At 37.2% G+C, this 17,919-nt stretch overlaps 1 protein-coding gene across 18 annotated transcripts in view; it reads left to right on the top strand.

Moving 5' to 3' along the window:
• TENM2 (teneurin transmembrane protein 2) overlaps positions 1-17,919 on the top strand; it is a 619,293-nt gene that overhangs the window by 537,885 nt on the left and 63,489 nt on the right. For 13 of the 18 annotated variants that reach the window (XM_033073572.2, XM_033073571.2, XM_033073567.2 and 10 more), the window contains 2 exons: positions 4,154-4,354; positions 5,927-6,139. In XM_033073572.2, coding sequence (XP_032929463.1) covers positions 4,154-4,354; positions 5,927-6,139 — 414 coding nt within the window. The remainder of the gene's footprint in view (positions 1-4,153; positions 4,355-5,926; positions 6,140-17,919) is intronic. The other 5 variants (XM_033073568.2, XM_033073564.2, XM_033073560.2 and 2 more) reach the window with 3 other exon arrangements.

The raw sequence follows: 17,919 nt of genomic DNA, 5'->3' as shown, positions 1-17,919 counted from the left end.
TATGTTGTTTTTATTGGATTACGTTTTAACCTATATCCAGAAAATGCTGTAATTCCTCTTTTTTCCCCCTTTAAAACTGATAGTTCTTAGTTCACCCTGAGTGTTTGATAATAGGAGATATTAAAAAAATTATGAAATGCCTTGCTTTAACTATCATTCCCATCAAAATCAAAGATGGAAAAGTCTGTCTAACACACTCTACAGCACCCAATCTATTCCCCAGGAATGCAGAACCTTTCCGGTACTAACTGCAATTGTTTGCTTGCTCTTACTGATTTTTATATATTTCATTGTATTTTCTGTTGTTGTATAAATGTTTTTGTTATTAGAGAGATTATGGTAGATAGCCTAAAATGGTCTCTGTTTCATTTAGTTTGGGAAATTTTACCTTGCAAGCCATTCCTCCCTCACTTTGATTGTAATTTCCAGCTCCTTGCATGGAATTCCCTCTCTGCTTTCAGTTCTCTGGAATGGCTGTGGTCAGTCTGGGCCATGGATCCCCATGGATCTATCTACCTTGGATCCCCAAATTCCTGTAAGAGAAATAGGCTCCTGTAGTGCTTAATCCATCTTATCCTCAGGTGAATGTTTGGAATGGTGAAGCAAGGACACCAGCAGCTCCAGAGAAGTTTATAGAAAAAGCCAGTGCAGGCCTTTTTGCAAAGGTGTTAAGTCCAGCCAAAATTGGGAACACAACAAAACCATCAGTCAACAGAGCATTCTGGGAGGTGAATGGCTGTGTGAGATGGAAGGATACACATTATTTAATCAACACTGTGCTTGGAAGGATACGGTTCTTCCTAAAAAGATTAATGGGTTACAAAGACAGGAGGTATTGATTGCAAACTTGGAAGGGGCCAATAACATGACAAGAAAGGTTAAAGCAACCTTTTGCATGTATGATTGGGCAATAAATATGTCAATGAATTAATTTGCAAATAAATAAAAATCAACCACCATGTCTATACTCAAAAACTCCATTTCTTTTGTACACATTTCTCACATTAATTCAAGTACTATGGGAGAAAGGGTATGCTATGAAGTGATGTCTCTCTAATTAATCATCTAGTCTTAGTTGAAGTTTTCGTATGAATAGAAATTTTACACTTTTAATGGTAGAATGATAGAAATAATATTTCTGTATTTATATAAAATATATGAAATCTCTTCTATTGATTTGAACTTCCAAAAGGAATGGCAAAGGTTGATTTGTTTGCCATTTTCCAACTAGGAAATTGAATTAGAATAAGTGGGTCAGCAATTTTTTTTCTTCCCAATAGCTTTTTCTTTCTGATATTCATCATGGTTATATTGTTCAAACAATTTACCTGAAATGAAAGTGACACCAAAATCAATATTTTTGATGCACATTTTTTGCAGCATAAACACCGTTTTTCTATTAACAAATTTGCACAAAAGATGAAGTGGGGTATTTGTCAGGCTTCATTCAGCGTGCTTTTGGAGGGGGGGACACAAGTGAAATTGCCAAATTAGGTTAAGTTAAGGGTGGTTTTCTTGTCACTTTCCCGGCAGAGTCATTTTTCAATGACATTTAACTTCGTAAGTGTAATTCATGGCTCTTTGGGGACTTCGTGGTACATATTGTTCAGAAAACTCCTTGACCTCCTTTTTTGTCCTTAAGGATATAAATTGCTTTCAGTACCGTTTTTTGTCAAATCTACAGAGGGCCCAATACTAAATGAGCTCTAATGATCTGAGCTGCCAGGGGGCTGTGAGTTCCAAGCCTAACGTGCTTGCTAAAGCGCATTCTCCTTTGTTTAAACACCAAAGATGGTCCATTTATAAATCCTGATTAAATACCATTGTAAACCCTGCTACACCTCAGGAGCAGAACCTTTGCAACACAAGTCAGTGCAGTTCTATTGCAGGTAATCACATTATGCTAATTTCTACAGCGAGGATCTGGCCCGAGATGATAACTCTGAGCATGTATTAAAATAGAATGAGATTGGAGCTCAGAGTAAAAACTCTCCTCAGTTTAAACTTTGAAAGCTACTACTTACCCAGATGATAGAACAAAACAGCTGTAAAGCACATTTGTCTAGAACAAAGGACAAAGGTGTTTGGTGTGTTATCCTGTAAAACAAGGGAGATTGGAGGCTTAGGGGCATTGATAGGCTCATTCTGTAGAAATAAATCGAAGCTGCATGAGCACTGTAATTCAGGATAGAGGGAAGACAGTTAATTTCGGTAGCAGAAGGTGCTGTTTTTCATATGCTCCACATTCCTTTCATTAGTGCTTTCATTTGAGAAGGAAGATGATACATTCCTGACAAGGAGAGTACATTATGACTTATCATTATCTCCTAAAGTTAGCTGTCCTATAAAAATGTTATACATGTAATACCCTTCCAGATTTTCTGTTAAAATATATATTCTAAAAAAATCCAGAATAAACCAAATGTAGGGGGAAAGTAACCTTCATCTTTGAATCAGATTGGCCTAAGTTTTTATGTACTTTACTTCTTTATTCAATCAGACCTTTATCACAGCTCTGCGTCCATTGAGTTCAACAGAAATTGTATAAAAGATGCATTGTGAACTTCAGACAGGTTATAATTTGGCTAAGCACAAAGGAGTAACAATACAGGACAAGCACTCTGTGTAATTTAGAACAGTTTATGAATTATCAGCTTTGAGGTGAACCACAAACCAATCTTGGTTTACCTATAAATATGAAATTGCATTATACTATTTTCATGTCCAATTAACTCAGCTTTAAATCTTAAAGAAAAAAAAAGAAAAAAAAAGAAAAAAACACACCCAAAATGATAGCCAGTGTGATCATTAAAGTGAAAATCTTTACAGTCATTTATTCCTCTACTACTGTATTCTGAATTCTATACTACTGTATTCTGATAACTCATTTTTATTGCATCTCTAAATGTGTCTGTCTCAATCCTCTGTCTGTATCAAATCTATATACTTGCTTTAAATGTTCTGCAACTAAATAGAATAGTTTGACAAGGCTCTATGTTTATAGAAAAGTTGAGATTTGAAAGATCAAGCATTGTTCACATCAGATGGGTGAAAATGTCTCTGCCTTAATTTAGAAGGATCAATTTGGAAAAGATGAGAGATAAATCACTTTCATTATAAACTCAGATCTTCCTGGAGCAGCGAGAATGCAAATCATTCTTGGTCCTGCTGTTGTGAGCTAATATATACCAGTCATGAGATGAATTCAAGTTATTTAAGACTTGAATTTGACCTTGGCCTTCAATTCCACAGCAAAAGGCACTTGGTAAAGCTTCCATGTGGGTACTGGCAGTAAAACCTATTATTGTTATACCAATTCATGATATAAGATAAAAATTTGGGAACTCATAATGTTGCTGATAAATTTTATTTGAAAGACAGCTTGCAACATTGCTTTATTCGACTGAAATAGCAAATGAAATGTCATTGCATCATTTTCCATCATAACAATTTTCACTTTGTTTTTTCTGGGTTAAAATCCATATCTGTATCTGGTGTTACTTCTTTAAGAGAAACAATCTGCTGGTTTAGAATATGGGTTGAAGTAACCAGGGCTCTCAGTTTCACAGCTCAGTTACTAATGGACCATGGATCAAACATTCAGAAGTGCCTGAATGATTAGGAGTCTAAATGAAGCCAAAAGCTACTGGCATTTTGACTTCTGTGTACTTGAAGTGGCTGTCCTAATGCTCAAACAATGCTCTAACATTTCAATAGTAATAATAGCAGTTTTTATAAAGATACTCCAGATAAAAAATCCTTTAAAACTGCAAATTGTTAACTTATTTCGTAATTGAAATACAGTACATGAGTCATTGGAGTTTCAGTGTATTTCAGAAGAAATCTCTCCTGGTTTATGTGTGGAACTCTTGACTATATATATATTTAAGTGCTATTTTTAAGCCTTCATGCTTCTCCACCACAGCATTTCTTCAGTAAACTGTCATTGCACAGTCAAACCTTGCTTGATTTATTTAATGTAAGATGTAAATTACTTCACATTCCTATTCTCAGACCAGGTATTAATATGACTTGGAGAACGACCTCAATTTGCTTTATTTATCACCGCAGCCCAGACTTTTCATAGCACGTTTTCCCAAACATCCCTTTGCATGAGTGACCCTTGTGTCGTGGTTTTTGTGTTCTCCTGCAGTGGACTGCCTGGACCCCACGTGCTCCAGCCACGGGGTGTGTGTGAACGGGGAATGTCTGTGCGGCCCCGGCTGGGGGGGAGCGAGCTGCGAGCTGCCCAGAGCGCAGTGCCCGGAGCAGTGCAGCGGCCACGGCTCCTTCCTGCCCGACACGGGGCTCTGCAGCTGTGACCCCAACTGGATGGGCCCCGACTGCTCCGTCGGTAAGGAAAGGAGTTCCTCCTCACTTTGCAATCGTTTTTCTCTTTTGTCAAAAGGTGAATAGCTATGGCAAGTTTGAAGTGCAGTAATAATCGAGAAAGTTGTCTTTGTTACACTTGTTTGGTTTTGTTGGGGAGAAGTGTGTATGTACCTCTATATATGGTTTCATATTGGCATTCTTAATTTGGGGCTGTGAGGTTGGTGCATGTTAGGAGTTTGTGTTCTGTTCTAACATTGATTCTCTTTCAGGCTGAAAAAGTTACGTAAGTGTACTTCTGTTTCCCAACAGTAAATTAAAATATCCTTCATTTATGGGGAAAAAAATGCAGGGAATTTTGCTTTTACATTGTCAGTTAAACTTTGAGATAGTGCTGTAGGTCAAAACCAAGTCTCTCAAAACAATGTTTACATTTTTCTCAGTTATTCAGTTATTTCCTAAGGTTAATCAGCTCAATTACTCCGCCACTGACATGAATATCAAGATGTCTTTTCTGCTTTATGGTTAAGCAGTCAGGAAAAATTCAAGAATGAGAGTTTCACTGCCACTTTCTTTGGTGATGCATGGGACAAAAGACCCTTCTGCTTATCTGCAACTTCAGCTGGCAGAGAGCAGTAGTTTTTGGAGTGAAACTCCGGGTAACTGATCATGTTAGTAATAGGAATCCAAACTCTCTCCTTGGAAAGTGACTTTTACCCATCATTCTAAATGACCCTGAATTGCTGCCATTCTCTGCCAAATGAGTTTTAGGTGAGTTTCAGTCTCAATTCTTAGCAAATCAATATCTGTCAAAATCACCTGAGGTGCAGGTTTGAGTAAAGCAGAGCCACCTGCTGCCCTCCTTTGCTGCTGGGGACGGCACCTCTGACACATTTGTAACTGTGAGGAGGATGCAGCTCCGCAGGACTGTGCAGTGTACATTTGCAGATTTTTTTAAACTGTTACCTTGGAGTGGCTACCTAGGCTAGACAAGGGTAAGAGAATGAAGTGGATATTTATTAAAGGCTTCTATAAATACACCTTGGGCAGTCAAAAGGCTCCGAGTGGGGCTACACCCAAGATACACAATGGTCATGACTTTTTCAGACAGATGTAAGTTTGGTCCCTTTACATGCCAGGGGTTAATCCTCCAATTACAGCTTCAGGTAATGAATTCCTATTCCCCCAGTTTGTTCCCCCCTCAATTCACTTTTTTATACTTTTCAGGGCCTGAGGCTGTTGGGTGTCCTTGAGTTTCAGGTCTAGAGGAATTGTTTTGTCTGACCAAAATGTGTAGACAGTAGCTAACACTTCATATGGAGTTTAGAGTTATGTCCTAATGCAGTGCAGGATTTGAAAAATAGAAATGTACTTATATTAAAAATATATAAAGTATATTTATATTAAAAATATAAATATTTTTTAAATTAAAACCATAAAATTTGCAAAATCTTACAGCATCAAAAGCGACTTTTAATTTAGTTTGCCTTTAAGCAAAAATTAGAAGTTTTAATCAGAAATGTGAGCAGGCCAGCTTTTGAGAGGCTGGAGCTGCCTTTGGTCCGAGGCTGGCTGTGACTGCTGCTCTCTCTCCTAGAAGTGTGCTCCGTGGACTGCGGCACCCACGGCGTGTGCATGGGCGGGACGTGTCGCTGCGAGGAGGGCTGGACAGGAGCGGGCTGTGACCAGCGTGTGTGCCACCCCCGCTGCACGGAGCACGGGACTTGTAAAGATGGGAAGTGTGAATGCAGAGAGGGCTGGAATGGGGAGCACTGCACCATTGGTAGGCAAACGACAGGCACCGAAACAGGCACATATTGCTTTCTTTTCATAAATCGTAGAGACATAGTTACTGTCGTGGACTGTAATGGGCTGTTCCCTTAAGGACCCAAGTGCTCTCAGATATCAAGCTGGACTCAAAATGTGTTGGGAGAAATGCAGATAGGCTCTTGGAATCATTTCAAATAAGTAGCAAACGGGTGTAGAGAGGAAAACCAAAACAAAACAAACAGAAAAAAAACCCACAAAAACCGCCCAAAACACAACGACAAATTCCACATTAGTAAGTAAAGATGTAACAAATGGTACCATGTGTGAGATCAACAAATACAACACATGCTGCTGTGGATGGTATCTCGGTATCATCTGAGCCTGAATGATTTTCAGACTTAACTAAGCATTCCTTTGTGTGAATGGCCTCTTTTTTAATTTACCAGTCTGATGCATCAGTGCTCTCCTGTTGTTGTACATCACATGTGAAACACAGCCCCAGCAGCAGCACCCAGAGCAGGGGTTGAGTGCTGGGGGAGTGTGTGTTCCTGGTGGTACAGGAGCAGCTCCCTGGCGTTCTCCAGTGGCCCTGGTGTTTGCATGGAGACAATGCCAGCATGGCAGGAGCCTTCCCTGAGAGCCTGCAGCTCTCTGCAGCATCATAATCTCAGCTGGGCTCTGTCAGCCTGGGAAGTTCAAAAAGCAGTGGTGTTCTACCCTCTCAATTAACATGCTTGAAAATTTACTCTGAAGAGGAATTAATTGTTCCTAAGTGAAGTTCTTTATTTTGTCTCTACAAGCAGTCAGGCAGTCTATTTAGATTGATTCGAAAATGTACTCAAAACAAAGGAGAAAACTGTTATTTTCTCTGAGCTATAATCAAAAATGGGAAATTCTCAGAGATCAACATCCCTTCTGAGAAGTCTGAGCAGATTTATCTGGAACAAGAGTATCCCGTCTAGTGAGGCTGTGAGGTTCAGGCAAATGTGCTTTTCTGCAGAGAATTTTTGGAGAACTGTGAAGTATACCTTAGAAGACAGTGAGTCCAAATCCAAAGTCATGTTGTTTTCTTTATCTTAAGGTGAATTTAAGAGAGAAAAGAGTAGGTCACTTGAGATTTTCATGGCAATCAGGGACCCTAATGGGACAGTCCTATTACAAGTGAATTGTTATTTCTTTACTTAAACGTATGGTGAGATTCTTGCATCCCTCAAGCTGTTTTTCTTTGTCATTCCCCTCTGATTTCTCTTTGGATGTACAAACCATTTCCAATACATACATCAGTTGGAAACTAAAAGTATACTCCTATTGGAGAGATTAAAAAAATATTTTTAAAAGAAAGAAAAATTGCTACATATTTTCAGGGCATATCCTTTGATGTTGTGGTGCTGCATGCTTCCACCACACTGTGCTAATTTGATTTAAATCAAAGCTTTTATGACTGAACACTTTGTGACCAGCACAGATGCAGAGTGTTTTTTTCATAATTGCTTTCAGACTTCCATCATATCAACATACCTCTGCTAGATTAATCCAGGCATTTTGTTTTCAAAGTCCTTCCCAGATCTTTACAAAATGCCTAGTATATATTTTTTTCATTAAATTCTGTAATAATTGCTTATTTCAGAAGTTGATACTTCGCACAAAATTTGTTTTGCTGTATAATCTCTCAGTAATGTGCCGACGTTTAGAAGTAATTAGTGTATGTAAAGTCTTCATTACTGTGCAGACAAAAAGATGCCTTTTGCCAAGATCTCAAAAGTATGCTGAAAATTGCAAGCTGAACTAGTGAACTCTGAAGTGAGATTTCAAGTCTAATTTCCAGAGCTTTGAACTAGTTATCTTCCTTATTATTGATGTATATAACCAATTCTTTCCAGAGGAAGGATGATGCTTCTAAAGTAATTAAAATATGCATAAGCTTTTTTTGTTTGGTATGTATTACACAAATTTCCTTGAAACTTAACGTGGTCCTGCCTGTGGCAAAGATAAGACTAATGCAGAATATTCAGGTATGCCCTTCTGGTTATCAAGGATGAAATTTGTGCAGTCAGAAGTTGTCTGTTGTATGCAGATACATATTCTAGTGACAGGACTGCATTAGTAAGAATTTTCACATTGTGTCCTGAGGCCATTTATAAAAGCACAAAGGCTGATGCCAGGAATGGGATTGAGTTCAGAGGAAGAACTCAGTGTGACCCCACTGGTTCACGTTGCATGGAACTGAAACAGAGTTCAGAGGAAAGGATGGTAAAAGTGATTTTTGTCAGTATTGGTACAAAATTTCTAGAAGTTACCACTGAAAAATTTGTGCTCAGAGTGAGCTGATACATTGATGCAACGAGTTGCTCAAGATGTTTTAAATGTTGATGTGAAGAACTAAAGTGCACTTAAATTTTACAGAAAGCCACTTCATTTAGGGTACTGCCTTTATGGTTTCATTTTCAGCTGAAAGTTTGACACACCATTTAATGTCAGAATTACTGAGGAGAGTCTATCTATAAAGATGCCACAAATTAGTCCTTTTTGGAAGGTACCTGACAAACTGCACAGTCTGTTTGTCCTAAGGCAGAAAATGCAAATCCTGTAGGACAGGTTATTTACTCTGAATTTCCATTTTTGCTACACCTAGTCTGAAATGAAGTCAGCAGAAAAACTTGCTTTGATTCCAGTGACTTTAGGCCAAGTCCACTTAAAACAAATTTATCTGTGAGGAAGAAAAGGAGATTTCTACATACAAACTGTTTTCTTTTGTTTGTGTTTCTTTACCAGTTTCTTTGTGCTTATATTTACATGGCAGCGGAAAAGAAATCATCATAGGAACCTTCAGGTATCCAAGTTCATTCAGGTTATTTTATTCTATTTGATACCAAATTAGGCTTCAATAGATGCTTGACAGAATGCCACTCCTTGTCATTTCATTGTTGAGTATCCAAGCTCAAAAGTTTTAATAGCACTGCATTTTTTCTCTCTGGATTACCTGGATTAAGAAAAGCACTCAGAAAATCCTCCCAGAACAGCAGTGTGAGCTCAGTGTTAGCACAGTTTGTGCAAAGCAGCTTTGCCTGTGTGCAATAGAATTATGTGTGAGAATCAATGCAAATAAAAATGCATGCATGTTCCAAGTTACACAGATTTTGATAAATCTATATACAAATAATATTAAAGTGAAAGGAGTGGGTGTCTGGTCTTGCTCAGCTGCTGCTTGAAGCAGAGCAGAACTTCACTTTGCTACTTCAGGTAAGAAAAGAAATTGCTTACTGGAGTGGTGATAAAGAAAATTAATCTTTTCCCAGTGCAAAAATAGACCTGTCAGGATATGTTTATTAAGTGATTGCTATTCATTGATTGCAATTATGGAGGAAGTTATAACTAAATAATAGAGGGTAATCTAGATGAAAAAAATATTGGAAAACTAATAACAAAGTGAAAGAAAGGTATAGAAGTTGTTAATCTTGAATCCATTTCATGACAGAAATTTAAGATGGAGGATTTAGCTTTTCCTTGAATCATCTGAATACTGTTAAAGCTGTTATAAAACAGATCTGTTACTTTCACTGAAAATAATATCTGGATGTTTAAAACTGTTGTTTTTAAATGCTTGCAGAGGATGTTCTGCATATAAACTGTCAAGACAGCATTCCAAGGACAGTGTGATATATATGGAGATCTTATGAAACAGTCAGAAATTCCATTTTAAAAGTGTAATTCCATCTGTAATTCATATCCCTGGAGCATGGCCTCTTATTAAGTTATTGGTGAAAATCTCACTGGGAGACCAGTGAAAGTAGGATTTAATCCTAAATATTTACGAGTAAAATTTAAATGTCTGCAAATGGATCTTTTAAGGTGAGCTCTGACTAGAAGGTAATATATGAGGTTTTTCTTTGTGGCTGCCTGTCATATTCCCCAGCCTTCTCTTGTCTGCTCATATCCTCCATTAGATGTAGGTTAGGCTCTCCTTTTCAGACAGAAAGTGGAGAAAGATTGTGCTCAGGGTTATTTGGTAATATGGATATTCTGCTGCAGATTTTGATCCAGACAGTTCTTATATTTTATGTTCTTTTTCTTTTTTTTAAATGCAAATGAGCTATAACCCTGGTACAGGCATCAAAGCTGAACCTGCAGCTGCCTGCCTGCCTGGCAAAACACAAACAAGTGATGAGTCCATCTCTTCAGTCTCTGCTTACGTTCATCCAGCTTAGAAAAGACCCTAAATCATCAAGTCCAGCCATAAACCTCACACTATTTTGACCTTGGTACTGCTTTCTGAAATATAACTCCAGAGTTGGGGATCAGCAACTTTCCCCACTGAATCCTTGGCCCTTGTACTAAAACCATCAAAATTGTAGAAGAAGTTCCTTAGTAAAGAAGGGGTTTGGAAATCTCTATTTGCACGGTGTCGTATCTTCTATGTTTTCAAGGCCTTGAATAAAGGAGAAAGATTTGGGACAAACTAGGATTAGGATACCTACCTGCATGGTGGAAAATAACCTAATATTTTCAGATGCATAAAAATGTGCAGGAAAAAGAAAGGAATATGTGTCTAGGACGATTATGAAGTTTAAGTTACAGTACAAGATATTGTGTTAGGAAAAAACAAGTTACAGGTAAATGAAAAACTGAAGGAGGTTGTCCAAGTAAATTGTGAATTCCTTATCAATGGAGTTTTTAGCGACCATTTAGACAAACACTTGTCAGATATAACAGAGGCAATTAATCCTGCCCTGGGGCAGCAGGCTCACCAGGAAATCTGTGTTGAAGTCTGTGAACTCTCTTCCAGTCTTCTCTTACATGAGCTTAGGAGGAAGCATTCCTTCTCAGGACTTTATTTTTAATGGTCTACCTTAAGAGTTGAACTGTCATTACCTTAAAGATTCAATGCCACTGCTGGAAAGTACAATTGATAATTTATCCAACCAAAGAGACTAATCTATGTGATCTGTATTTGCAGAACAGTGAGTTGTCAATGTGGATATTGAGCCACTCTGAAACATCCAAACAAATTCACACCCAGTAGGTAAATACTTTAAATCCTCTCCCTTTAAAGGTGAACACTATGTGGACCATATTCCACCTCTGGTTTTAATAAAAAATTGTTTACTAAAAAGTTTTCCCTCTTGAGTGCTTTGGGATGACCTTTCCAGCTTTCAGACATTTTTATATTTTCTATTAGCTGAATGGAATACCATAAGTAAGGTGTAAAGATTTAGTTCTTTACCTTGTCATGGACTCAATAATCAATAGAAACATTAATAATGCAGCATTGTGTTATCTTTGGATATAGCAAGATATTTTTGTCCCATAATAATGCTCTTTTTGTCAAAGATTTTTTTTCCTTCTACTACTGATTTCTCTTGTTGTAATTACAACAGTAATGATTCAAAGATGAGGCAATTTTCAGGAGAGATGGAAAGTGTGTGGGAGGAGGCAGTGGAAAGCCATCGTGTCTGACAAAGAGCAATTTAGAAGGAGCTAGATATATTAGACTTCTCCAATGGATTTCTAACTTAAAATTAATCTGTAACAGTTTATAACCTATCAAGGCATAAAACCCCTCTAACAACGATGACAGGAATTTGGATTGCACGCTGTGTGCAGGGAGGAACACATTTTTTTCATTTTATTTGAAAAATGCATAGAATATTTAGGTCATGACCATTTTTCATTACTGCTGATGCAGAAATATGTTGGTAATATATGTAGGGTGACACGACCAAAAGTGTTTGAGATGTTGGCTGTTCCTGAATGTGCAGATTCTGGTTCATCACCTGTATCACACAGTTACCCCACTGTTTTACACCTGGCAGCAGATTTCTCATGATGCAGCCTTTTGGGTACGTGGAGCACTCATTGGAGTTTTAGAGTTGTTCCCCCTGTGCCTCTCCAGCACAGCAGAGGAGCAGCAGGTACCTGATGAGGCAACCTGAGAGAGTCTCAATTTTTTCTGTCACTCACTGCACATCATTCACATTTTCACTTCCATCATTCAAACACAGACTCAAAAAGTAGAAATCTTCCTTAGACAGTGGAATTTTGGAAACTTCTGTTATGCCATGTTACATTTTGTGACCAAAGCCAAGGAAATATATTTGTCACTTAGATAAATAAATGCTCATCTAGTCCAACATCTCTGTGCTTCAGTAAAGGTGTGAATTCCTGGCAAATAAGTATCTGGCAAATAAATTTCTTCCTGGAAATCTCATACTTCTCTATCCCAGCTGCATTTGCTATTGAGGTGCTTTGCTGTTGTCTCATCTTTGTCATCTTTTATTTCACCTCCAAAACTTCTGACTAAAATCTCTTGGCTGTAGAATCCTTTGATTCCATACTATGTAGATGGCTCTTGCCTGGGATTTCTGCTTCTGGTTTGTAACTTTGCAAATTCCTATGCTGAAAACTGAAATGTTACATTTGTGGATCAGGGATGAGTAAACTTTCTAAATAATTTCTGTAGCACTCAGGAATCCAGAACTACAATATGTATCTACTTAATTTTATCATAGACAAGCAAGGTAACTGATTATGAATACTTGGAAGGAAGCATTCTGTGTAGAGATTTATGTGAGATTTTTTCTGTGTTATAGTGAGAGGGTTTGGCTTTCAAGGAGTTTAAAAAAAGAATTCCTTTTCGTTTACAGAATTTACAGGGGGCAGCTGGGGATCTTTTTTAGCTGAAAGGCAAGCTTATTCATGAGGAAGAACTTTCCTGTTTGCATTCTTTGCTGAGGGCTTCCTTTAAATGATTGAAACATGTCACAGCTCAGTGTCAGAACACTTGAGTAGCTTTTTTCTTTCTCTTTTTACAGGATATTTGCAGAACATGACCTTATTTCTTTCCTTTCTAGCCCAAAAAATTTAATGAGTATGTTTTCAGCTAAACTTCCTGCATTTTGCCTGGTGCTTCAAAGGTGCACCCAGAAGATACTGGTGAATAGTTTCCCAAACTAAAACCACATTTCTTTTTTCTCCTTTTGGAGGGGCTTCTACATGAGTTATATTGATTTTCTGGCCAATTCTTGAACTCTTAAAAGACCACAAAAAGTAAGGGAGGGCAATCAATCAGGGAGCTGATCTAACTTTTGAAAGGGCAGAGCCGATTATGCTGTTCATAGCAGTATTCCCAGAGCCAGACAATCTTCTCTTCTCCTGCAGATAATATTTTCTGTATTATTTTGTACCCTGTGGTGTCAAGCAGAGCTTCAGCAAGTGAGTGAATTACACAATGTTGCTGGAAACAAAACAACAAAGACATGGGAATGCTTGTGAGAGGTCAGTGTCATGGACTGTATAGAGATAGAAAGGTACAACTGGATCTTAAGAAATAGACATGTATATACATATATATCATATTTATACTTACTAAGAAAGAAATACAAAAGAGTACAATACCTTTCCATCCTTTTGAGATCTGCTGTTCATATTCCTGTTAAAGATACTTTTTTCTTGATCACTTGCATTCTTGCTTATACATTCTCAAGGTATCGTTCTTGCATCTTCAGTATCAGTTACACATAATCTTTCATGCTTGAAGATGCAAATAAAGTCAAATGTGTTTTGCCTGACTGCTGAAAACTCTGTGGAATAATATTTCAGATGCAAAGCTTTGCAAAGGGTTTTGGTGCTTTTTTTTTCCCAGCTTCTTGCCAATTTAGTATCAAATTAACAGTAGGATGCATTAGAAGTTAGAGAGTTGTCTTCCTAAGATATTTGATGCTTTTGAAATTCTCTACTCAATATTTTCTTAGTTTAATGTTGTATTAAAAATATTAATGTCAGAAATAAAAAGGAAAAAATGGTCTCTGTAGCACCTCTGAGGTGTCAGTTCAGGATTTTGCTGTGTGATCTATTTAGGGCTTCGGGGGAAAATGAAACTGTTGAAAGCCTTCTCTTTAAGCTGTCAGTGCTCTCTTGTGCAGTAACTACTCACTGAGGATGAATACACACCGATGCTGAATATTGATACATCCTTCTTTCACCAAAAGCCCTTACTTAGACAGTTTTTCAACAGATCTTAAGGAATGAATATGGGGACTTGTTCAGAGCACAAGTTACGAGGTATCATGAGCCATTCTTATTGAAGAAAGTTTTTACAAAATGTATGTTATCCAGCTCTTTTCTCTTGTTCCTTCTTTCCATCCCTGTTCTGACCTGCTTATGAAATGCTCAGTAGGATAACAATGCTTCTGGAGATTATTCCTGTGTGTAGCCTGAGCTTATTTCATTTTACATATAGCTTTTCTATACATAAAAAAGAAGCAAAGTTTACTGTCCAACATAAGTCATCCTATAATATATCTCATTTGCCCAAAGAAATGACAAGCATAATTTGGATTACTGAAATGTAAGAGCTGAATAGAAACTTGAGTATTTTTAAAGGCATTTGCTTTAGTCCATATTCATCTGTTCATGTTAAAAGTGAAAATAATTGGAATAATCCTGAGGTCGCTATTACCTGATTTGTAGCTGCCAAGAAATTGTGACCAACTGAGATTTCTACAATTTCCAGCACATTTTACTGTCGTGTTTTCAGTGATGCAGTGTTGATTGACATATTACTGTCCATCTCAGGCTGTCAGTTGTCTTCAAAACACATCCATGCTGGGATAGATGGAGACAAAGCAGTGCTGGTGTCTCATTAATCAGCAGTTCAGAGCCATGCTGCTGAAAGCCAAAGGAAAAGCAGGACATGATATATTAAGGTTGCTGTGTTTGTTGTCATCCCCTCTTCATTCACTAACGGGATTAGAGCAGAAAGGATTCATGGCCCAGCTGTTCCCTGAGGATTTTCAACTCTGAGAACCGACCCTGAGCACTGCACACTTAAATATTTCACTCAAAAAAGCACCTCTCTTAAGCAGTTAAGCACTTTTCATGGAAAAGTAGCAAGTTTGCTTTCACGAAGGCTTTGCTGTGACATGGATAAAAACATTATCCTTAATGAAAATTGAGGCAGGGGAGACATGGCTGTCTATTTATCCACATAAAGCTTTTCTCCCTCTTGCTCTACTACACTTAAAAGATATTTCTACTCCTGCCTTACTGTGATCAGCCAGTTGTGTGACCCATGAGTGGTGTGTGATATCTGGGATGGATTTTCTTGTGGTGGCTCTCTGGAGCTGGGCAACGAGTCCCAGATGTTCAAGGGTCAAACAGTCTCTGTGTTCTGTCAAACATGGTTTGCAAAGCAGCCCCCAAGTCCTGCCCACCTCACTTGCACTTCCTCTGTTCCACAGTGCCTCTTCAAAGGCCATGGGTGTCCTGCATTCTGGAATTGGGGACCCGTAGTTTTGACAAACAACCATCTAAGTTTATTGAGTTTTTCCTAATCCCACTGTATTCGTTTCTATTTGCAGTTTTTAACAATCCAGTGCAAAGCAGATCAAACTCAGCACCAATAAACTGTGGCCTGCTTTTAAAATACTGTAAAACGAGATACCATCAAAATAACTGAAAGAAAAGATTTAGCTATTTCTTTTTAAATGTTCTGGTTTGATTAGGGTAGACTGAACTACATGACCTAACAGTTAATTGTTCATCTATTTGAAAAGTATAAGCACTTCTAACATTTCAGTGTATTTTTACATGAACCCATATAAAGATGATTTTCTTCTCTGTTTAATTATAAGATTTCAGATGAGTATTTTTTTAGGTAGATGTTGGAAGACTAAAGTTATTTCAAGAGTTTCAAAAATAGGTAAGATTCATAATTCACCTAGACCACATATCTTTTAATTTTCCTTCAAATAGTTTTTCGTAGTATTGAACAACTGAGCTAAAGAACAATGGTGCATCAAGGTGCAGTCCCTGTTCTGAAGAGAATTAGTAGGGATTATAACTTTGGTGTCTGAGAAGTAAATATAATGGTGTAATTGTGATTAAAGCCATTCTTTTTAATTAAAAACTAAATCAGTTTGTAGTGGAAAATATTACTAGGCTGCTAGGTTGTGATTTTAGGTTAGAAGCAATGTGAAGAGGACAATTATCCAAAAGCACAAATTAGCAAAAAAAACCCCAATGTATTTAGGAATAGCATTTTTTCCTGGTTCATGGTGGTTTATTGCTTTTGAAAGTGGTGCTGTTTAAAACACTGTGATTTTCCAATTGTTAGGAATCAAAAGGCATTGCTGAGTTTCTTGTGGAAGGAGCTCCTCAAGAACAGCACTGAAGCTATTTTTATAAATTCAGCATGTACAAACACAAACCCCTAAATGTCCCAGAAGATGTTGATTCTCCTAAAAACAGAGACACATTAGTACAGATGAGAGAACTGGCTTTTTGTTTTAACCCCTGGGAGTTCCAGAGAGTAGAACTCAGTCCCTAATGTAGAATGTTGCCATCCACCTTTCAGCACAGTTTAAATATAAACTGATCTGACTGCTTTCCATTTCATCAAGCAAGGCAGCATGTGTGTATGCTGGGTTACAGATCACTTATCTCTAAACTAAGAGGAATTAGCATTATAGCATTCAGTCCTAAATGGAAGATAGTGTGCTCAGAATTAAGCAGTTCTATTAAAAAGGGTGTTTCTCTTCCCCTTCTGTATTTTATTATTAAATTGTAGAATCCCTAGCATTTGGACCACAAAGGTATTACTGTAATCAGGAAGCCATGAATCATTATTTGCTGTTGAAAAGTGAATGAATTTGTTAAAATGTTTGCAGATTCTGATTAATCCTTAATTTTATTTTTTTAGGAGTGGTTCTATAACAGTACAGGAAAAGCAGTAGCAATGTGCCTTTTCTTGTTTCAAAAACAATTGAAAAGATGTTTTAAGTCAGAAAATCACTGCATAGGAGTTTGTTAGGATTTTGAAATGAAGGTTAACATTGCTCCCATGTGGCATTGCTAATAGCTGAATCAGGGTGGGGGAAATAGAGTGACACGGATTTTTAGGTACAATTCATCTTTTTATTGGCTTTGGAATAAGGATAAAACTGCTTTTTTGTTACTGTCTCCCTTGGATCATTATCAATTGATTCTTTATCATGAAACCAATCCATATATATCTTCATTGTGTCCTGTGAATGTGTGAATTTTTTTTTCTCCAAAATAAGTCAGAAGTATTGATTTAGAATGGAGAAAGCCTGCCGTATTTAGAGAACAGGGTATCGAAGTCAAGGTCACCCTGTATGGACATTGGCTGATTTTTCATTGGAATCTTTTGTTGTATATTCCATATCAATTTTGATTGCTTTTATGCTGAGTAAAAAAGTGAATTAAAATCACTCAGACCCACCTATAATTAAAAACTAGTTCATATACTAGTAGTATACAAAGTAGTTCATATACTTAATCAAAAGGGTTAATTAGCAATAAAATATCACTCAGCAGATTTTTGGATACACTGAAATGTCTCTAAAATTGTTAATATTTCCATTTCACATGAATTTTATTTTTTTAAATGCAATTAAGAAAATGTTTATCACAATCTAAATATGTCCCCATTCCTTTTAATCTTTCAATCTTTCCACAGTAAAATCTGTCATCTTTGACCAGTATTTGTGTCTCTAGTTACCATGAAATTCCTAAGATCCTCATTAACTAATTTAAAAGCATTTAGTGCATGGAAATTTTAAAGTATTAGATGCTTTGTAAAGGGAAGTATTTGTTCAGCAGAACTGGGGGGATTTAACATGTGTGCCTTCCATTGAAGACTACATCTATTTACTCAACATTTATAGTTACAGTTTCCCCTACTTATTAAGGATTTTTGTCAGAATTTCTGAAAATAAATACTGCAGTTTTAAAAATTCCTAGCAAGTTGTACATGATGTTTCTGATTTCTGAAGTGAGCATTCCTATTGATACTAAATGGGA

This window comes from Catharus ustulatus, chromosome 15, assembly GCF_009819885.2.
Source record: "Catharus ustulatus isolate bCatUst1 chromosome 15, bCatUst1.pri.v2, whole genome shotgun sequence".
In the NCBI taxonomy this organism is placed as follows: domain Eukaryota; kingdom Metazoa; phylum Chordata; class Aves; order Passeriformes; family Turdidae; genus Catharus; species Catharus ustulatus.
This window is presented reverse-complemented; position numbering and strand designations above follow the sequence as displayed.